The sequence below is a fragment of the Giraffa tippelskirchi genome, chromosome X, assembly GCF_054371585.1.
Source record: "Giraffa tippelskirchi isolate mGirTip1 chromosome X, T2T-mGirTip1v1.2.pri, whole genome shotgun sequence".
Taxonomy (NCBI): Eukaryota; Metazoa; Chordata; class Mammalia; order Artiodactyla; family Giraffidae; genus Giraffa; species Giraffa tippelskirchi.
The window spans coordinates 35,643,435-35,666,726 of NC_137289.1; the positions used below are offsets into that span (position 1 = coordinate 35,643,435).

The following is a 23,292-nucleotide window of genomic DNA, read 5'->3' on the forward strand; positions in this document are numbered from 1 at the left end:
TCAGTTGTGTCCGACTCTCTGCAACCCCATGGACTACAGCACGCCAGGCCTCTCTGTCCATCACCAACTCCTGGAGTTTACCCAGACTCATGTCCATTGAGTCGGTGATGCCATCCAACCATCTCATCCTCTGTGGTCTAGTGGATTTGAAAATGAGCTATTTGTTGGAGACAAAAAGATCTGCTCTCAGCTCTTATCCTTTTCAGCTTATCAAGCTCTTTCTTGTTAGTGACATGGTCTTAATGTTACTGACGTTTTCTACTCATGTTTTTTTTTTTTCCTTTGTTGTCACAATGATATTTCTTCTAAGGCCAGACTTCCCAGACTGTTGGACTAGCTTTCAGATCATGAAGCAGACAGGTTTTCCAGTGTATTTTAATAATCAGACTTCTAAAAGCACTTGACACATGAATACCCTTTGTGTAGAACTGTCCTTTCCTCAGTTAACCCACACACATTGTTTACATGTTATTATACTCTTTTAAATTTATGGTATCTTAAAATAAGCAGAAGAGACAAGTGGTGACTTCGCACTTTCTTAGAAAAACCACTTATATAAAATAATCTTTACAAGTTTACAATTTATAGATCATCAAACCCCTCAATCAGTGGCCGTTTTGAAACTTCTTTTCTCTAAGGAACTAGCTCCAGTTTTCAGTCACTGCTTGCTTGGTGATGTTTTCACACCCCTGTTAGTATGCAGCTATTAAGTCTTCAATATATTTTTCCTAATATTAATTAGAGGCCTTACTCTTCTGAGAATTTATCCTCTTCAGGCCAAGGAGAGTCATTACATAAGACTAAGGCGCTAGAGGCTTCCTTCTTCTGACTTAATCCTCACCTTGTTTGAGTTCTCCCCACATTATACTCAATTGGGAACAACAGGTAGACTACCTTGTTGGACAAGTGACTGGCTTCCTTGCCCTTCAGAAATCACCTCTTTCATCTCTTATTAAAAACAGTATTCTGTGTTTCAGTTTGAAAGTTACAGGATACAAGAGAATCATGCTTTTTCACGTGCGAATCCTAAATTAATAACTCTTGAATTATAGTTAGACTTAAAACACAATCACCCAGAGCTTAAAACTAAGGATAATGATTTACATGTTCTAAAAAGAATACTCTCCACTCTAGATGATAAATATAGGTCCACTTTTATCTTAATTCATCAACTGCATTTTCATAAAGGGACGTGTGATTATACTATGGATACAAACCCTCATTATCAAAAGACAACTATAATTCCACTGAGGCCAACTACTTGGTATTTCTTTTCCTTTGAAGAAATTATCTCCTAGAATCTAGAAGTGACTAAACTTTTGTAGAAAAGGATTGCTTCCCTTAAAATTAGCATACCCAGCAAATCCATTCTGTGTTACATATTGTTTTAATTGTTTTTGGCTGTACCACATAGCATATAAAATCTTAGTTCCCTGACCAGAGATCAGATCCATGACTCCTGCCTTGGGAACGCAGAGGCTTAACCTCTGGATCACCAGGGAAGTCCCTGTGGTACATATTTTAAGTTAAAATATATGTGAAGTTTTTTTTTAAAAAAAAAACATGTGATTGACTTATTAAATACACTTCAGTTGAGAGTCTTGATTCCGGAAGAATCTTCAGGCCCCAAAGAGCCATTACATAAAACCAAGTAGCAAGAAGCTTCATATTGTTTTTTCTGACTCACCCCACACCTTTGAGTTCCCCCTATTTTATACCCACGTGGAAGTTATGGAGTAGACAGACGCATCTCGTCACAGTCTGTATTGTTGAGATGAGCAAACCCAGTGTAACTCGTCCAGAGAAACATTATCCATGTGTTCTCCTGCTCCGTTGTTGTTGTTCAGTTGCTCAGACGTGTCCAACTCTTTGTGACCCCGTGGACTGCAGCACACCAGGCTTCCCTGTCCTTCACCATCTCCTGGAGCTTGCTCTAACTCATGTCCATTGAGTCGCTGATGCCATCCAACCATCTCATCCTCTGCCGCCCCCTTTTCCTTTTGCCTTCAATCCTGCTCTGTAAGCGGTTTTTAGTGGAAACCCCCTCCCTCCACTCCACTCTAACATCTGTTGTAATAACTTAATATTCCCACCTTAACTGATTATGTGGACATATTCACATGTCACTGTAAATAGAGAAGGGGATAGGAATGGGTGTCAGGAAAAACAGATTGATAGGAAAATCGTTTCACAGTTTAACCGGTTCATTAGTATCAGTACATCATTTATTCTTTATACACACAATAACCACTGCCTCTATATAATGATGAAAAGAAGACAGTGGCAGCATCTACAAGACATTTTAGATCATTTAAGTGGATTTGGCTTTTTAAAATCTTGCCATGGAGTGTATGGACCCAAGCCCATAGTACATCAAACAATAATGTTAGTGTGTGTGTGTGTGTGTGTGTGTGTGTGAGCCTGATTTATTGCTAAAATATAATTCCTTAGAAATGCTACTTTCTTTTGACATCGGGTACAATGGGAAACTGGGGAAAGCTTAGAGTAGCTGTCACTTAAGAGAAAAAGGAGTCAGTTATTTCTGGTATCTTTCAAAATTGCATCATATAAGAAATCAATCTTCCATTGAGGTTTTCTGTATTGAGGAGAAATATGACAGCTCATGTATCTTTCACTGCAGTTAAATATTAATAAGTCAGAGTTCCAAATAATGAAGTAACCTTGTGTTAAATTTTTCCAAATAAATATACAATAAAATTACTGAAATTTATCAGATACATCCATATCCCTTAATAGATTTGCAGTTTCTTTCTTAAGTGACATATTACTAACTGGCACTCTAGGATTCTAGAGACCATCCCCACTTTCTGAGAGCCCTCATTATGCAAATAATTTTCTTCAGGACTAATCTCTTTCCTAATCTCAAAGAACAAGTAAATTTTGAACTCCAGTGGAATCACCTGAGAAAATCAGAATCCCTAATGAGATACGTGAAACAACCAACCTAACTGAATTTCAAAAATTAGAGAGGATCTCTAATTTACATACCAGCACCAGACTACTGAAGATGATTCTCTAGAATAGACAATACAGTGCCAGGAAGGGAATCTTTTTGACTTTCCAGGCTATAGGATCTCTGTCACAACTAATCAGCTCTGCCATTGTACTGTAAAAGCAACTATAGACAGTTTGTTTATAAACAAATGAGTGAAGTTGTATTCCAATAAAACTTTATATATGAACATAGAAATTTGAATCCCATATAATTTTCATATTTCACAAAATATTTTTCTTTGATTTTTTTTCAGCTATTTAAGAATGTGAAAGCAATTCATATTTTTATCTTGTGGGCCATACAAAAGAAGATGACATACTGGATTTGGCTTACCGGCTGCAGTTTGCTGACCTTCCCTGTTCTAGATTTTCCCAGTTACCTCATTACCATTCCCACCTGTCATAGAATGTGATGGACTCACTGCTTTGTGGCTCCAGCTCCTTGATTGCTCATCCCTTGTCCTCTTCCCTGTCAATGTGGTTGGCACTAACATCTTTTTGCTTTGTAAATGTGGAAGATAGAAATAAGGATATGCATATACACTTGCTAATTAGATATATTCTATTTTAAAACAATATGTTGATTTTACTAATGACAATAACAATCCTAACTGGAGAAAGCCAAAGGTTGACAGTAAGGATTAAAAGATGGAAAAAGCTAAAGGAGATGGGTTATCTAGCTGGAAGAAGACAAATTTAGGGATCAGTTCAGTTCAGTCACTCAGTCATGTCCGACTCTTTGCAACCCCATGGACTGTAGCATGCCAGGCCTCCCTGTCCATCACCAACTCCTGGAGTTTACTCAAACTCATGTCCACTGAGTTAGTGATGCCATCCAACCATTTCATCCTCTGTCGTCCCCTTCTACTCCCACCCTCAATCTTTCCCAGCATCAGGGTCTTTTCAAATGAGTCAGTTCTTTGCATCAGGTGGCCGAAGTATTGGTTTCAGCTTCAGTGTCAGTCCTTCCAATGAATATTCAGGACTGATTTCCTTTAGGATGGACTGGTTGGATCTCCTTGCTGTCCAAGGGACTCTCAAGAGTCTTCTCTAACACCTCAGTTCAAAAGCATTAATTCTTCAGGGCTCAGCATTCTTTATAGTCCAACTCTCACATCCATCCATGACTATTGGAAAAACCATAGCTTTGACTAGACGGACCTTTGTTGGCAAAGTAACATCTCTGCTTTTTAATATGCTGTCTAGGTTGGTCATAACTTTTCTGTCAAGGAGCAAGCATCTTTTAATTTCATGGCTGCAGTCACCATCTACAGTGATTTGGGAGCCCCAAAAAATAAAGTCTGCCACTGTTTCCACTATTTCCCCATCTGTTTGCCATGAAGTGATGGGACCACATGCCATGATCTTAGTTTTCTGAATGTTGATTTTTAAGCCAACTTTTTCACTCTTCTCTTTCACTTTCATCAAGAGGCTCTTTAGTTCTTCTTCACTTTCTGCCATAAGGGTGGTGTCATCTGCATATCCAAGGTTATTGATATTTCTCCTGGCAATCTTGATTCCAGCTTGTGCTTCATCCAGCCTGGCGGTTCTCATGATGTACTCTGCATATAAGTTAAATAAGCAGGGTGACAATATACAGCCTTTACGTACTCTTTTTCCGATTTGAAACCAGTCTGTTGTTCCATGTCCAATTCTAACTGGTGCTTCTTGACCTGCATACAGATTGCTCAGGAGGCAGGTCAGGTGGTCTGGTATTCCCATCTCTTGAAGAATTTTCCACAGTTTGTTGTGATCAACACAGTCAAAGTCTTTGGAATAGTCAATAAAGCAGAAATAGATGTTTTTCTGGAATTCTCTTGCTTATTTGATCCAATGGATGTTGGCAATTTGATCTCTGGTTCCTCTGCCTTTTCTAAATCCAGCTTGAACATCTGAAAGTTCTCATTTAACCTACTGTTGAAGCCTGGCTTGGAGAATTTTGAGCATTACTTTGCTAGCATGTGAGATGAGTGCAGTTGTGCGGTAGTTTGAGCATTCTTTGGCATTGCCTTTCTTTAGGATTGGAATGAAAACTGACCTTTTCTAGTTCTGTGGGCATTGCTGAGTTTTCCAAATTTGCTGGCATATTGAGTGCAGCACTTTCACAGCATCATCTTTTAGGATTTGAAATAGCTCAGCTGGAATTCCATCACCTCCACTAGCTTTGTTCTTAGTGATGCTTCCTAAGGCCCACTTGACTTCGCACTCCAGGATGTCTGGCTCTAGGTGAGTGATCACACCATCGTGATTATCTGGGTTGTGAATTTTTTTTGTATAGTTCTTCTGTGTATTCTTTCCACCTCCTCTTAATATCTTCTGCTTCTGTTACGTCCAAACCATTTCTGTCCTTTTTTGTGCCCATCTTTGCTGAAAAGTTCCCTTGGTATCTCTAATTTTCTTGAAGAGATCTCTTGTCTTTCCCATTCTGTTGTTTCCCTCTATTTCTTTGCACTGATCACTGAGGCAGGCTTTCTTATCTCTCTTTTCTATTGTTTGAAACTCTGCATACAGATGGGTATATCTTTCCTTTTCTCCTTTGCCTTTAGCTTCTCTTCTTTTCTCATCTATTTGTAAGGCCTCCTCAGACAACCATTTTGCCTTTTTGCATTTCTTTTTCTTGGGGGGGATGATCTTGATCACTGCCTCCTGTACAATGTCACGAACCTCTGCCCATAGTTCTTCAGGCACTCTATCAGATCTAATCCCTTGAATCTGTATGTCATTTCCACTGTATAATTGTAAGGGATTTGATTTAAGTCATACCTGAATGGTCAAGTGGTTTTCCCTACTTTCTTCAATTTAAGTCTGAACAAAGGAGAAGCCCCAGCAAGACAGTAGGAGGGGCGAAATCACGTTTAGAATCAAACCCCATAACTGCCAGAAATGCTCAGAGGGCTCAAACATACTCTGTGCATACTAGGACCCAGAGACCCCACAGAGACTAAGGCAATTTAGGGATGATGAACTATTATATACTTGTTGTGTTATTGGTGCTTAATAACCATCTTACCCTTAAAGGGCTCCTATATGAGAAAGTATAGATGGATTCTTACAACCCCGATTACCAAAAAAAAGATGCAATTAACTCACTGATAGAAGAATAGCATTATCTTTCTACGTATGAAGATTTTAATAATCATGAAGAGTGAATAGCTATTCAACTTCTAGTTCCCCTTTAAAAAAATAAGAGGAAACTAATGGAAACTACTTCAAAATAGATTGAATTAGACATAAGGAAAGACTGTAACAGTCTAGAAATTTCAAAGTTCAAGACAGAATTCTTCATTAAGAAAAGCATGAAACTATAATAAAACCTATCGTTTGACATCAAATAGATGGAAAAGATGATGTCCAGAAGTCATTAAAACCCTTTTACTGATAGGATGTGTGATTAGACTATATTCCTTTATCAAATAGAACCCTACAATTAACTACTTTGCTGATGCCAGTCAATATAGTAGATCCCCTTTAAGTGTAAAGAGAGTGCTAACGATATATATTCAGTAGGATTTTGTTTGTCAGTTAGGTGAAAGCCATGCTGAAGGCAAATGGAACTGAACACTCAAGATCCAGTGATTGAAAATAATCACAAACAGTATTAGAGCAGTTTTAGCTTGTCATTCATTGTGGCAGTAGTTCTTATCTTGGAGAAAGATTTTGTAGGATATTGCTACCTGATGGAAAGATTTAGAAAAAATAGAGTTGGTAAGGGTCCAAGCCCAAAGCAATGAACAAAACTAACAAGAGATTTAAAAAAAAAAAAAAATAGTAAAAGCCTTTGAAATAAGACTGAAAATTCAAAACTAAAGTAGAAAAGGAAATCAGTAATGGGATATAAGAAGTGGTATAATATAGGTTTTGTTAGAGGAGAAGTAAATAGTTTGTGTAGTGAATTTGATGAAATTATTGAAAAGAGAAAATTAATCTCTTCAATCTGTCTCTAGTTTTGCCTGTTCTCACAGTACTATTATTTTTTAAATAGGAAAACTTGTTCAAAGGATGACTTATCAATTAGGATTGCATTTGGCTGCAAGTAGCCAAGTTTTATTCCAGTGACTTGATCAAATAGCCCCGCTCTGTGTCCTCCTGCTTGCATTCCATTGCCTACAAATATGTCACGCCATCAATTCCAGCTTCACAGGACCTGCAGGAACCTGCAGATTTGAATTTTATTTTGAGTTTGGCACAGTGCTTTCCTGAGCAGTGTTGTGGTTCTGTTAGTAAGAAAAAAGCAGGGTTAGTGGAGACAAGCAGTTGGGTTAACAAGTGGCAGCATCTGCAATAGATAGTATAAACTTTTCAAGTCAATCCTAATTTTGTGCTGTTGACCAAAGACCTCCTAACATCCCTATTCTGCCTTTTAAAAAAGATTACATTTTCTATCTGTCTGGACTGTCATTGGTTCTAGTCTTGATGTTATAACAGATTGATAGTTAAATAAGTTGAGGTCATTTCTCAAATACTCTGTGTTAAGGATGAAAATTTATTGCTGAGAGGAAGTACCCCTAATAAAAATTTTATTATGCTGCCAGTCATTTTGAAGTTAAGAGCAGTACTGGCTGCAGTGGTAAACTATTGGCTTTAATGTATAAATGCTGAAAAATTATTGTCAGTGTCCATTTTGTAGTCTTGGTATGAAATAAAGCAATAGGCATCAAAATATACACCAGGCAGTGTGCATAATTTCATTATCAACTTAAACTTTTGCTTCATATCTGCTAACCTTTGTTTCATATATGGTGTATCATATAGAATCAAAGTGTTTTTCTTCCTTGTAATTTTTTTCATCTTTTCTTCCCACATATTTAGAGCAAAGAAATGGAAGAAGTATCAAATTATAAAGATGTAACAAGATCCTAGAAGAAAAGAAAGTCTAGTGATTTCTGCAGTGACAGAAGTGTGTTATATTATTACATTAAATAGCTAGTCTGATGTAACATGTCTCAATATATTAATGATTCATATTAATTGCAAAATCTCAATAATTAATATTTGATCCCCAAGAATATCTCATACCTAAATAGAAATATTTCAGATATGGGGATATTATTATTGTTCCACCTAAGGGAAAAATAATTTATTGCTAAATTTGAAATTATAAATCCTATTTTAAAATCCATTCATTCTTCCTTGTTATTTTTTAAACAACAGCTACAGTAGAATGTTACAATCCAAGAACAAATGAATGGACCTATGTTGCCAAAATGAGTGAGCCCCACTATGGCCATGCTGGAACTGTGTATGGAGGCGTAATGTATATATCAGGTAAATAACTGCAAATGCAATTCATATAATACATAGATTTTTAGCTATGTTGCCATCTTTCCATATAGTGTTAATAATCCAGGAAATTGATAATCAAAATATAATTTGTAGGTTTTAGAATGTATTTTTGTGTACATTTGTGTGTAAATGCCTTTGGTATTTCATAAGTTTATAAGACTAGCAGCCAACCAATCCTACTGTAATACTTAGAAGAAATTGGAAAGCTTTCCGCTTCTCCAACTTGCCTTTCAGCCCCCTTAGTCCATAGTCTAATAACCTGGTACTCTAATAACCACCATTCATAGTCTGTATAATAACCATTAATACATTTCTATTTAGAATTCAGCTAAACTCCATGACGAAATATATCATTATATAATATAAGCTCTACTGTGCATAAAACTTGCTTCCAATATACATATAATGCATAATAGTGTTAATTCTCTCATTTGTGTTAGTCGCTCGGTCGTGTCTGACTCTTTGTGACCCCATGGACTATAGCCCACAAGGCTTCTCTGTCCGCAGAATTCTCCAGGCAAGAATACTGGAGTGGGTTGCCATTTCCTTCTCCAGGGGATCTTCCCGATCCAGGAATTGATCCCAGGTCTTCCGCATTGCAGGCAAACTCTTTACTGACTGAGCCACGAGGGAAGACCTAATTTAGCGCAGCCCATAACATGTTTCTCTTGTCCTGAGTATTATATTGGGTTCTACTGTGGTGCTCATAAATAATTCTGTGCTGATTACCTGTATTTTGGCCACATTCACATATATTTTTCTAATAAAAAATTCTGAAACCACTACAGTTGGCTCAGTGTCACAGTAACACAAACTGTTAGTGTTCAAATCATCCTTATGAGGAATGTAGAAAGGAGTCCTATTTTAATGGAATGTTCACTTCCAGTATTTAAATTCGACTCTGTTAGGTTCTTACCATTTGGCCCTGACAGAGTCTACCCCTGACAATTTTCCCTCTTTTGAAGGTCGGCCAGTGCCAAGCCAGCGGCTGCATTATTAGAGAACAAAGGCATTAAGGTGATGTTTGTGGTCTGAGTCTCTGAACGCTGCCTTAATGAAATCTGTAATCAAGAAGGATCAATGAAAGGCCTTTAGTGTGTGATTGGCAGGTTTCTGGTGTGAAATTTATGAGCAAACTATGGGACGTCTTATATTGAAAGAGCTTTCCAGAAAATCATATGTTCCACTAATCAGTGATTTACACCATCTACCTATTTTATGAGTGTGGCTGCTATGCTGTTACAATGAGAGCTGCAAGTCCTCTGGTGGGAAAAAATGCTATTTGAATTGTTCTAGTGGTGCTTTGGCATAACTAGCATATATTGCACAGATGACCTTCCCAGTCAAGAGTAGGCTGGAAACCACAGCTGATTTTCAAACCAAAGAGCACTGTTTTGCTTGCTGGGAACTCAGTAAAGTACAGAAAAAAATATAGAAAAGCAGAAAAAAAACAACAACAACCTAGTGATGGCCATCTGGCCCCCAAATAGTAGAACTTTGAATGATGTGGCTGAAGCTTAGTTTAATTTTCTCCCTAATCTGCAGAACACATAGTTTGATATTTTCATTGTACAGACTGATGGAAACATGATCTAAATAAAAATATGTTTTGTAGATGATACGGACTCAATAGATCAGCAACAAATCACTGTACATACAAAATTCCAGGTATATTCAGCATTCTAATTCTTTAACTTTTTAAGAGAGGACATTACCCATCGTCACCCTAAAGTCTACAAAAACAGTTCTGAGTATTTGTATAAGCCTGTATAGTTGCATAACACTTTCGACTTTTCCAAAGCATTGTGATTTATTTCAATTCAGAGTCAAAATCCTAATGCGAGAACTGGAGTGGCCATTCTTATTTGACAAATGAGGAAGGGAACGCCTAGCATTTAAAGCGCAGCAGGAGTGAATGATGCTTTGTAGTTGGGATTTACTGTAAACCCAACTCAAAAAGTGGCCAAAATACATTTTCGTTCTGTAAAACCTCTTAAATCCCTTGGATCTCTGTTTGAGAAAGTCATTACAATAATATAAGCTATACTTGTGTTCTTTAAGGAGATGAAAATATTATTTTCTTTATTTTTAATCCAGAGAGAGTAGTTATAGCGGGCAGACATGTATAAGAACACACTTGATAAACTCTAAAATGTCATAATATGTGGCTGCTGCTAAGTCGCTTCAGTCGTGTCTGACTCTGTGCGACCCCATAGACGACAGCCCACCAGGCTCCCCCGTCCCTGGGATTCTCCAGGCAAGAACACTGGAGTGGGTTGCCATTTCCTTCTCCAATGCATGAAAGGGAAAAGTGAAAGGGAAGTCGCTCAGTCGTGTCCAACTCCTAGCGACCCCATGGACTGCAGCCTACCAGGCTCCTCCATTCATGGGATTTTCCAGGCAAGAGTACTGGAGTGGGGTGCCATTGCCTTCTCCGTAATATGTGGCTAGAAGTTAATTATCTGTGACAGACAGCCTTCTATTAACTTTTGCATTTTTATATTAATCTGTTTACCTCCCTCCTGTAATTTTCATTCTTTAGGAGGAATTACTCATGACACTTTCCAAAAGGAGCTCATGTGCTTTGACCCTGATACTGACAAATGGATCCAGAAGGCACCGATGACCACTGTCAGAGGTCTGCATTGCATGTGCACCGTGGGAGAAAGGCTCTACGTCATTGGCGGCAATCACTTCAGAGGAACCAGTGATTATGACGACGTCCTAAGCTGTGAATACTACTCACCGATCCTTGACCAGTGGACCCCAATTGCTGCTATGTTAAGAGGGCAGAGTGATGTTGGGGTTGCTGTCTTTGAAAATAAAATCTACGTGGTCGGTGGGTATTCGTGGAATAATCGTTGTATGGTAGAGATCGTGCAGAAATATGATCCAGATAAAGATGAATGGCATAAAGTGTTTGATCTCCCAGAGTCCCTGGGTGGCATCCGAGCTTGCACACTCACGGTTTTTCCACCTGAAGAAACGACACCATCACCTTCTAGAGAGTCCCCTCTTTCTGCACCGTAAGATCGTCCCTGCAACTAAGATGCTGTAGTCCTATCTTTGCAATGTGTCATGAATTCTCTTCTTTTGCCCCCTCCCCTTAAGTAGTGTATGTTAGGATTATCCTCCAGTAATTGATACAAATATTGGAAAAAAGACATTGATGTTCTTCGTGCTGTTTGTTTGGCTTCGAGTGTTTATAAAGTGGTAACAAACCATTCTGGAAATGTATCCCATAGAAGCTGATGTTTAACATACAAGAAAAAAAAAAAAAAGTATTGTCTATAAGATGTTCCTTCAGTACTTTTTGATGCTGTGTACTGGGTGTAAGGTATTTGTCATCTTACATTAGAAAAGCCCAATAAACCAAGTTAAAAGGTGGATTATAGTAAATGTGCAACTGTGCTAACTAGGCTTCAAAGTAAAAAGTTTTCCTTTCATCTTTGACTGTGAGATGTTTAAGGGAGGCAGCCAGTTCCAACAGGAGACACCAGACAAAAGGTTGCCAACTCGCATGAGCTACCTGCCTCTTTCCATAAAGTATTTTTGACATATCTGTCTGCCCTCCTGTCTGTGGGGGTGCATTGAAAACACATCAAATTTCTTGGATGCACAGGAGAAATAATTATTGAAATTCACCAATCTTAATTTAAAAAAAACAGCATGACCCCTCAACTTGTAAACAAGGGTTTGGGGTTTTTTAAGTGTGTATAAATACATACACATATATATATCAAAAAGGAAATTTTAAAAAATTGACTAGAACGTCAAATTAATGCGAAAAAAATAAATACTTTTAAATTTCTTCCAAAAAGCAGCTTCGGTTAAAATGGGAATTCAGTATGCACATACTGAATGCACGTATGTAGAATCATACTGAATTTAGGTGGACAAGGGCTAGAAATTTTGAGCAACTAAATTTGTCATTTGACCAGATTTTTCCCTCCGAAACTATAATCTACACCTTCTCCTTTGCTGTTGAGATAACTTACATATTATATGTATTCTGTATACTCAGTTCACAAGATTATTTAGCACACAGTATAGCAGCCTGACCTGGTGAGCTGCTTTTGCTCAGTGAATTCAACTTCCATGTTCTATCTTTTTTGTTCAATAAAAAACATTTGCTGTCGTTTTGGTGTGAGATATTCTATTATTGTCTGATTTGACTTCCTTTTATTAAAAATCTTTTCTTTTTTTAGTGTGCCAAGATCTAAATGATCAGAACTTAAGAGTACTGAACAGCTTGGATTACTGAATACTAATGTCTTTCATTCGAGGAAGAAAGAATTTGACCAGGTCCAGCTTCATTGGTGAAAACTCCTTGTTGGTTGTTTTTGAGGAGTTATTGGGTTAGCCAAAAAGTTCATTCAATTTTTTCATACCATCTTACAGAAAAACCCAAATGAAGTTTTTGGCCAACTCAAAATAGTCTGCAATGCGGGAGACCTGGGTTCGATTCCTGGGTTGAGAAGATCCCCTGGAGAAGGGAAAAGCTACCCACTCCAGTATTCTGGCTTGGAGAATTCCATGGACTGTGTAGTCCATGGGGTTGCAAAGAGTCAGACATGACTGAGCAACCTTCACTTAAAATAGTTTGTAGAAGATGCTCATTGGCCTCTCTCCATCCCCACAGGGTAATATATCTAAAGCACAAGAGCAATGGAATTTCTGAGGTCAGTTTCCCTGCTCTTCAATTAGATCCATCTTGTCTAACAAGAAGAGATCATGTAAAACCTAAGAGATTTGTTCTCAACCAAGGAGTATAAAGAAAAAGTTTTTGTAGGTTATTGTTTGATCATTATGTTAGGGCCATGTGTATGATCTTTCCTACTTCATCGGCAAATGACCAGGTTAAATCTGAACCAAAAATTTCAAGCTATTTCAGACCAACGAGTATCACCAAAGTTCTTAACCAGTCGGTAATTGGCAGTACCCTGTCACTACCTTTGTCTTGAGTTAATCATAACAAAGAAAACCATTTTCCCATCAGTGGTACTTTTGAATGTTAGGAGAGGCCTGGTTTGAATTTGAAAGACCCTCTTTGTCAAGATTATTTGTTTTTCTAATTAGTTTTCATTAGAGTATAGTTGCTTCATAATGTGTTAGTTTCTACTGTATAGCAAAGTGAATCAGCTATATGTATACATATATCTCCTGTTTTTTGGACTGCCTTTGCATTCAGGTCACCACAGTGCATTAAGTAGAGTTCTCTGTGCTATACAATAGGTTCTCATCAGTTATCTATTTTATACAGAGTATCAATAGTGTATGTATTAATCTCAATCTCCCTATTCCTCCAACCCTACCCTTTTCCCCCTTTGTATCCATACATTTGTTCTATACATCTATGTCTCTATTTCTTAAGTCACAGTAACTGGTCACATATTTTCAGTTCTCTGTTTATAGGCAGAATGGATTCAACCATTTGCACAGAGTTAACAAATGCCCAAAAGTGGGAACATGTACAAGACAGACTGAGGTCCCACCAGAGTCCAGTGTGAGTTTTCCCGGTCAGGCAACTCTCCTCTAAGGGTCCTCGGAATCCTCTCCATTCAGTCAGCAGAAGAAAAATGGAGCACTGAAGGCATGACGGGTGTTGGGTTGAAAGAGGCTTACATCACTTCTACCCACATTCTTCTGGTCAGAAATCAGTCCTGTGTCCACACAGAAGCCCAAAGGGGACCGGAAAATATCAGACAGCCACATGCCCAGAAAGAAGAAATAGGGTCCGTGATTTGTTCCCAGTTTGCCACAGGGAATAACAAAGCACACAGATTCTGACAGCTTACCTTTTCTGCATCCATGCCATATGTTATTTAGAACAGCAATGCATGTCACACAAGTGCTGTTATTAAACAATTCCAACAGCTGGTAAATTACTACACATTTTCCTTCATAGCAAATTAACTATTTTTCTTTATAAAAAATATCTGCCAGTCATTGGTTGACTTTACAAACATTTCTCACATTTGCCTTTCTTAGGTTCTTGTTTTACTTGAAAAAGGAGTTATTGAGTTATAATGTATTAAATGTTTAATGTTATGTTAATATAATGTATTAAATGTTTAATGTATTTAATCTCAAAAGGATCGTCACTTCCCTTCCTGGTCAAGGCTGGTAGAGTGAAGAAGATGAAAGAAAAAAGCTACTTTGCTTATTTCAAGAATTTTAAAAAATTCATCTCATAATCAAGTTTTGTCCTGAAAAGAAAGATGATGACCCGAACCCGTTTCCTCTCTCATGTTACTTTAAGGACTTAACAGTATGTAAGTATGTATTGTCTCTTCGGAAGTTGCTAAAATAACTCCCTTTCATGAGCCCCTGAGCGAGTGCCCCACAAGGCAATTAAGTAGTGTTTTATTTAATTAGTCTGTGACCTTTTCTTCCATTTCAAGCGCCTTTGTGTATTCCCCTCCTCCCCAAGAATGGTAAGCAGACTTCCTTTATCTTACTATGGAAAAGTTGGCTCTGCCTCTAATTTTATTCTTGGCTATTGTGTGTTTTATTTTCAAGGCACTAGACCTCAAGGTTAGTCCTTTCCATATCAGAGAGCTCTTGGAATATGTGGGCAGCAAAGTAAATGTGAAATAAGTTCACAAGGATTCCCGGAATTTTATTTTAAATGGGTCAAATCATGCAGTATTTTAAAACTCTTGGTAATTATAAACAGGCAAAATAGAGAAAAATTGGTAAGTACAAGGAAGAAAAAAGTCATTCATCTCCCCCCATATCAGTAACTATAGCTAAATGTATTTTGCTTTTACACTATTATCATTTCAAATCAGTATAAATAATTTTGTATAACTATATTTTTTGATATATTAATATATCATTTCCTGATATGAAATACATTCTAGAACATCTGTGCATTTTAATTACTGATACAAAATATGTCAATACAGTATTGAGAGTAAGAGTTCTAACCCCTGTATTAAGTGAGGTTTAACTACTCAGCAATATATTGGGCTTATATCAGTGTAAAAATATTAAAATATTAATGTGGTCAAATCAGATGTCCATTGAACTAAGTAATAGTGTTTCAGGAAGGGGGACCCCTTCCAGGGCCCGAAACTGGGCTCTTGTCTAACACTCAGAAATGAATTGTCCAAGGAGACACATGAGCTGAAAAAGCAAGAGATTTTATTGGGAAGGGGCACCCGGATGGAGAGCAGTAGGGGAAGGGAACCCAGGAGGACTGCTCTGCCACGGCTCGGGTTTTACGGTGATCAGATTAGTTTCCAGGTTGTCTTTAGCCAATCATTCTGACTCAGAGTCCTCCCTGGTGGTGCATACTTTGTTCAGTCAAGATGGATGGCAGTGAGAAGGATTCTGGGAGGTGGTCGGACATGTGGTGTATCCTTTTGGCCTTTCCTGAGCTCTTCTGGTTGGGGGTGGCTTATTAGTTCCGTTTTCCTTACCAGGACCTCCTGTCATAAAACAACTCATGCAAATGGTTACTGTGGTGCTTGGCCAGGGTGGGCGGTTTCAGTCAGTGTGCTTCCCCTAACAACGGTGATACTAGATAATTAAAATATTTATTTTATCAGTGAATCTAAGTAATTTGTATAATTCAAATCTCAGAATAGATATTTCATTCTCTCTTTTATTAGTGTTTTTAAAGTGATTACAGGTTTTTCTATTAAATGGTAGTTTTAGGGATGTATTCATTCTCTATTTAAATTTAGTATTCCTTGCTGTCTCCACTCATCAGTCCAACGCTTCTTCACCTTGCATGTTATTTGGCAATGGGACTATGATAAGTGAAGATTGAACTTTAAAAAATGAGAATAAAGGCCACAGCTCTGTCAAAAACAAAGTAGGAAACATTACAATATTACAGGTTGGCAAACTTTTTCTATAAAAATCAGTAAATATTTTAATCTCTGTTGGACCACTGGTCTTTGTCATGATGACTCATCTCTGCTGTTGTAGTTGGAAAATGTAAAGAATGTGTAAATGAATGACCTTCAATGTGTTCCAGTAAAACTTTAGTTTAGGACACTGAAACTTAAATATTATGTAATAAATTACAAAATATTGCTCTCCTTTTGAATTTTTAGCCATTTAAAAAAATAAAGAATATCCTTAGCTATTGGACCATAGAATAATAGGCCACATTCCAGATTTGGTCCATGGTCAGGAGTTTGCTGACTTCTGTTTTACAAGAGCACGTTTCATTATCATTCATTTATTGTTTCAACAGACATTCATTGTGAACCTATTTCATATCAGTCAATGAAGAGTCCTAGGGTCTATAAAGATGAGTAAAACTGAATCCCTGCCCTCAAGGAGCTTGGTCTAGTTGGGTAGATCAATGCTTACAATGTGGTGTGCCAGAGGCTAGGATGGGTGTGTGAAGAAGCCACATCTGAGCAAATCACATAAGTAGATGTTTATAAAATGAATGCCTGGAAATCAACAAAGAAAAGAGTGTCTGCATTAATAAAATGCAACTTTTCTTGCCACAAAGCTATAAATAAAAGAATACGCATGAGGAAGGGGCATTCAGTCCTTGAAACCCTAGCTCCTGTCCCCTGATCAACTGGATCTAATTATCCAAACTACCAACTTACTGGTTCTGTGCTAGGTAGAGTCACTCACAACATGCCCTTTAAAATACTCTGTAACCAGCAAAGTGCAGGACAGGATATTTAACAAGACGTCCCGAAAATCTCAGTGTGTCAATATCTTTTCTGCTGCAAGTAACTGAAATCCCCAACTCTAACAATAAGGAAATGCGTTTTCTCAGAGCTGCAAAGCCCACTAGAGGGAAAGGAGGCCCCAGGCACAATGTAATTAGCTCAGTGTCGTCAAACTCCCAGGTTGGTTTTTTTTTGCCTCTCATATCCCCACTCTATTTGCAGTAACATTTGTAAGCGCTGTATTTTGCCAGTAGCATTCCTTGTTCACATCCAGAGAGAGAGAAAACCCCTCTCTCAATCATGGAATTTAAATTCTCTTTAGTCTGTTGGAGCCAACTTAGGACATACGATTGCCCGTGGACCTGTTGCTAGGGGAGTGCTGTGCATGGATCGGCTTAGGTTAACTATCTGATGCAAAATCATTGTTGAGGAATTAACCATAATACCTTCCTCACTTGAGAAGAACAAGAGGGAAACATGGAGAAGGAAATGTAGCTAATTTGATTTTTTTGGTTCCATTTGTCCATAATCAGCCTGGGCTTTTTCTAGATTCATGTTTTTCAAGTCTGAGTACAGAAATTTTCAAAGTGTGGTCCAGGCAACCTGGTGTTCCTGAGACTCCTTCAGGGAATTCTAGAAGTCAAAACCATTCTCATCATAATACTAAGATCTCATTTGCAAGTGTATGGTGGCATTTTCCAGAGATTGAAGGCCAAACAGCGATGCTATTGCTCTGTCAGGTAATTGGATATGAGCTTGTATATTCTTGTATTTAAAAACCTCTCATCCTTCGTTTCTAATACAATAAGCATCAATAGCTATAATGCACATAAACACAATCTCTGGTGTCCTCAAATTTTAAGAATATAAAGAAGTCCTGAGACCCAAAAGTTTGAGAACTGCTGAGTTCTAAGATCAATTTTAGAAACATTTTGTACAGAAATGGAATAAAAAATAGAGTATGCCCTAGATCACACATTTAAGTATTGTTTTGTGAATTTTTCTTTTTGACTATGTATATGTGTGTATTTACATATATTAAATATACACATATACATGTATTTAATCAAAAGAAAAAATTCACCAAACAATACTTATATGTGTGTGTGTGTGTGGTTACAATATAAACAAAATGTTCTAATGTGGACTCCTGGGTTATTTGAAGTCCTGACACCAAAAATCGAAGTTCCAAAAGATACATCACTTAAGGTCTGATTTCTCAGTTCTCATGTCTTTTCTGAAAACCTACCTACTCCCTCAGTGATTAAACCCAGGCAGCCACAACGATGCATAAGTTCTCTCCTAGCCTTGTAGGAATTCACAGCAAAATCACATTAGAATAGAACACATACTCTGGATTGGGTTGGCCAAAAAGTTCTTCTGGGTTTTTCCATATAAAAACCAGAAGGAAGTTTGTGGCCAACCCTTTATCATAAGTGGTACACAATCATGGCAGCAGCCCATGATTTTGATTCGTCACACAAATCTTTTCCTGAAGGCCTTTCTATAATAGACATTAATAAATAGAGAAAGCAAAAAGGTCCTGACTGCAAGCCATAGAAGCCAAACTCCAACCAGCTCATGCTCAAATAAAAATATTAGACCAGTTATTGGGGCATCCTATACAACCATAGGAAGACCCTAGCTGCCACTGGAACATGCAGAAAACCAGAAGAAGGACTCAAAGACTGTCAGCACTCTGACTCTGCTTTACTCTGAGGGCTGGATTCATTGCTTCCTCCCATGGAGCAGCCTCTTTGACATGGCAGTGCCCTAAGAATGCCTGCCTTTCCCCCACGATGGAGAAAATACTCCCCTCTTGCCATCATCGGTTGAAAACTCCTTGGGAAGCCCAGAGATAGGACGGGTTAGATCACTTACCTTTGGATGAATACATGAGGGCCTCAGGGCACCAGTGTGAGGGACAGGGACTTGATCCCTAGAAAGGGGAACATTCCCAGTGAACGGGGAAATTAATCGGAGTTGAGATGTCTCCCAAATTGATGTCAACAAAAACAAGTTCAGGGACTTCCCTAGTGGTTCAGTAACTAAGACTGTGCTCCCAGTGCAGGGGACGCAGGTTCGATCCTTGATCAGGGAACTAGATCTCACATGCTGCAACTAAGACCCAGCGCAGGTAAATAAATAAATATTTAAAAAATAATAATGAAGTTCAAGCTACACAGAGTAACCCCATTCAGGTCCAAAGAAGAATGAGTATGTGTGTTTGCCGGTCAAGAGGTCAAATATTTCTCAAAAGCTAACAGAGTTTGTCAGGACTGAGCCCTCCTGAGGGCTCAGGAAGTACCTCTCCATCTGCTATCTTCCACCTCACTGAGGTTCCAGCAGCCCTGCCTGCTTCAGAAGGACCTCACAGGAGGGGGTCAGGGAGGCAGAACTCAGGCCTTCACTGTACAGCATCTTGGTGCAGGTAGAGACACAAATGCACAATGAAAAACCTGGCAGGATCTGAGCAAGGATCTCCGAGTGAGTGTTTTGGACTCTTTAAAAAAAAAAAAGGCAGCCTCCAAGCTGCTAAACACCAACAATGTGTGATGAAGTTGCTGTAGCAGATTTTTGGAACTAAGACTGGGAACGTAGCAGCAGGGCACCCAAAAGCTGTCAGCACGTCTGAGCCAGGGACAGGTCCTGCTCTCAGGCAAGAAAGAAGAAACTGAGGCACAGCATGCAAAAGTCAGGAGGCCTAGAGTTCTGTCCTTGGGACCAATTAGAGTGACTGGTGGTCAGCACACTCAGGGCAAGAGTAGGCTCCATAGTGGCCGCAAGAGCTGGTAAAGGTTTGGATATCCTTGACCTCATATCTGGTGTCCCCTTTCTGTCTCTGTCCTAGAAGCTCTCCCACATTTTTCCCATTTGGTCTTTGATACCCTTGGTAAGAGAGATGATAAGACTCTATCCTGCTAGAGGAATTGTGAAGCTTACAGGGGTGGTGTGCATGCATTTGGGAGGCTTCTAGGAAGCATGTGCTTAGGCCGTACAACTCCACCAATTCAGGCTTCCCTGGTGGCTCAGATGGTAAAGATATCAGCTTGCATTGCAAGAGATCTGAGTTCAATCCCTGGGTCAGGAATATCCCCTGGAGAAGGGAATGGCTACCCATTCCAGTATTCTTACCTGGAAAATTGGATGGACAGAGGAGCCTAGCAGGCCCCAGTCCATGGGGTCACAAAGAGTCGGACACAACTGAGCCACTAACACTCTGTATCTCTCCACCAATTTGGGGTCCAGAATAAAATGTGTGGGACAGCTGATTCAGGAGTGAGAGGTTTCCAAAGTCATGGCAATGTCAGGTGGTATGCGGATGGGTGGCCAGTCCAACTGACCCAGTGCCGAGGGCAGGGGTGATCACCACCAGGAGTGTGTGCTTCCAAAGTCAGGTATCTGAAGTCAGGGAGTTGGCAGGAAGACTGAGTCAGGTGCACAGGCTTTGAGGGGGGCCCAAGTGCTGCCTTTTTCCTTGTGTGAACTTTTTTTTTCTTAATATATATATTTTTTATTAAAGTATAGTTGACTTGCAATGTTTCAGGTGCACAGCAAGGTGATTCAGTTATACATATACACATACATTAGTTTTGAAATTATTTTTCATAATAAGTTATTACAAGATATTGACTATAGTTCCTTGTGCCTGAATGAGCTTGGGAAGGGCAAGGTCAGAGTCATCAGGGGGAGGTGGGAGAGGGACACACTAGTTTACTGTGTCCTCAATTGTGCCAGGCAGTCTTCGATTTGAGGACTGTTTCCCAGAAATGAAAACTTCTGATTTTACATTTCATTTTTATTAGTAAAATTTTCAAACATACTGACATGTAGGGAAAATTGTATGATGAACACTTGCAGATCCATTCCTTACGTGTAACAGTTACCTTCTGTCACATTTGTTTCATCTGATTTTCTGTTAAAGTATTTTAAAGGGAATTCTGGACATTAGGATGTTTCTTCCCTAAGTCCCTCGGTGTGGTGCTGTGAGTGCTCAGTTGTGTCTGACTCTTTGTGATCCCATGAACTGTAGCCCGCCAGGCTCCTCTGTCCATGGGATTCTCCAGTATTCTACTGGAATGGGGTGCCATTCCCTTTTCCAGGGGAATCTTCCCAACCCAGGGATTGAACCCACATCTGTCTCCTGCATTAGCAAGTGGATTCTTTCCCACTGAGCCACCTGGGAAGCCCCAAATACTTCATTACATATATTTAAACCTAAGAGATTTCTTTCCTTCTTAACACCAATCCTACTATCCTGGCTAACAAAATTCATAATTTCTTACTCCAGTATCCATGAAAATATCCACTAAATATTTAAATGTCCCCCTTGTTCCCCAACTATCTCTTACTCCTTTGTTGAAGCCTGGATAGAAGAGAACAATTCTAGAACACATGCCAGTGAGATAGGAAGGAAGGGGGCCACCAGCCCAGTCCCTGAATATTCTAGACCTCTAGCAAAGGGAGCAGTTGCCATAGACTAATGGCCCAAAAGGGCTAATGATCATCATCAGTGAATATATCTCCAACAATAGGATTTTTCATCAGAGGTTCAGAAGGTTGACATTTTTTTCAGAGCTCTCAGGAGTGAGGCCAGAAACCTGAGAAGTGGGCCTGGGCTATCTCTGGGTACAAAACTGAGAAAAAGAGCTTTTTAAAAAAATTTCTTAAGGTCAGCTAAACTGCTGTAACAAACAGACCGCGAAATGAGAATGGCTCAGAGTCAAGATGTTTACTTTGTACCCATATACCAGGCAAGTCGTGTTCTGGCCCAAGGGTGGCTCTGCTCTACTCGATCACTCAGGAGCCAGCTTTTCCATCTATGACTTCGCAAATAGCCACGATCATCTCCAGCTCGGTGAGGGTGAATCGGGGGGACAGAATAACTGAAGACCAGGTGAGAGGGTTTGGGGGCCAGATCTGGTTGTGGCATAGAACTTCCCATACAACTTTCAAAGAGGTTAGGAAACAAACTCTAAGGTTGGACTCAGAAGAAAGAGACAACCGTGGTGAAGCACTAGCAGATGCTGCCACAGCGCAAGAGTTTCATCTCCTTGATTTAAGAGGCAGCTTGTTGCCAGGGAACTGGCAGGATCTCATGCAGGGTCTGTCAGTCATAAAGATCTCACGGGGCTTGAGATTGTGAAATCAGGGAGGAGACGAGAATAGATTGCTTTTTCAGGTATCAATGAGGGAGCCCCATCTGCTACAACCTCAGACTGCAAGATCAGGGTAGCAGGTGCAAGAAAAGCTCATGAATTTTACTCCTACTGCTCAGTCCTGGGGGAGTTCCTAAAGCCCAGTGCCAGAGTCAGAACCTCTGTCCATTCAGTGTGAAACTCTCTTGTCAAGTGTATAATAATTTCCTCTTGTCAAAATACAGGGGGAAACTGAGTCATGAGCTCTGAAGCATGATTTGCTTCTTTTTTTGTGTGAGAGAACAACTTCGAACCCAAAGTTATGCACAAGGGTTGGTAGCGAGAAATTGCTTACAAATGATTGAAACAGGGCCCCGACCCTGTGGACCAGGGTTTCCAACAGGAGGCTGTGATGGCTCCCGAAGAGGAAACCCCAGTCTCCACCATGGGCAGGGGGAACACAGGAACAGGCTGGAGAGCCGGGCCCAGTGAGCTACTTCTGTGAGACTCTTAGGGTTCTGTCATAGGATTGTATTTTCTGATTGCTTTCTGTCCCTCTGCTTTCTAAGGTTCCTTGTGTTTAAGCTCACATTCCTTTCCACTTAGCACTGGGCTGATAAATAACTTAATGAACTGGGGAACCTTGGCTGATGATACTGACGGTTCTGCGGGGCAGGAGCTGGGCGTGCCTGGGAAGGCAAGGTCCCTGGTGCGGCATGTGTGTTCTCAGTTGTGTCTGACTCTTGTGACCCCATGGACTGTAGCCCGCCAGGCTCCTCTGTCCATAGGATTCTCTAGGCAAGAATATTGGAGTGGGTTGCCATTTCCTCCTCCAGCGGATCTTCCCAACCCAGGGATTAAACTCGCATCTCTGGTATCTCCTACATTGGCAAGAAGATTCTTTATCAGGAAGTCTAGGGGATTAGACACATGGTCCTTCAGTGTACAGATGGCAAGGGGCAGTGATGGCCATTGTGGTCTGGTCAGGTCACGTATGGAAGTCTCACAGGGCTCGACAGATATTTATTTCTTTATTATTGAATGAAAGAGTCCTTAAATTCTATAGTAGGAACCCAACCATTTTGAGTCCTGAGCCTGGAGGCTGAAGGAGATTCTGAGACCATTGAGGCAAGTAACTCAAAGGATGCCCAGTACTATCATCTGAGAAGAAATCTCATGAATGGAGCTCCATCCTGAGAGGCCGC

At 39.5% G+C, this 23,292-nt stretch overlaps 1 protein-coding gene across 7 annotated transcripts in view; it reads left to right on the forward strand.

The window, feature by feature from the left end:
• The window catches only part of KLHL13 (kelch like family member 13), a 194,455-nt gene extending 182,019 nt beyond the window's left edge, over window positions 1-12,436 (forward strand). For all 7 annotated transcript variants that reach the window (XM_081564431.1, XM_081564433.1, XM_081564427.1 and 4 more), the window contains 2 exons: window positions 8,167-8,280; window positions 10,841-12,436. In XM_081564431.1, the coding sequence (XP_081420557.1) occupies window positions 8,167-8,280; window positions 10,841-11,328 (602 nt within the window). In that variant the 3' untranslated portion in view covers window positions 11,329-12,436. The remainder of the gene's footprint in view (window positions 1-8,166; window positions 8,281-10,840) is intronic.
• The last annotated feature ends 10,856 nt before the right edge of the window (window positions 12,437-23,292 follow it).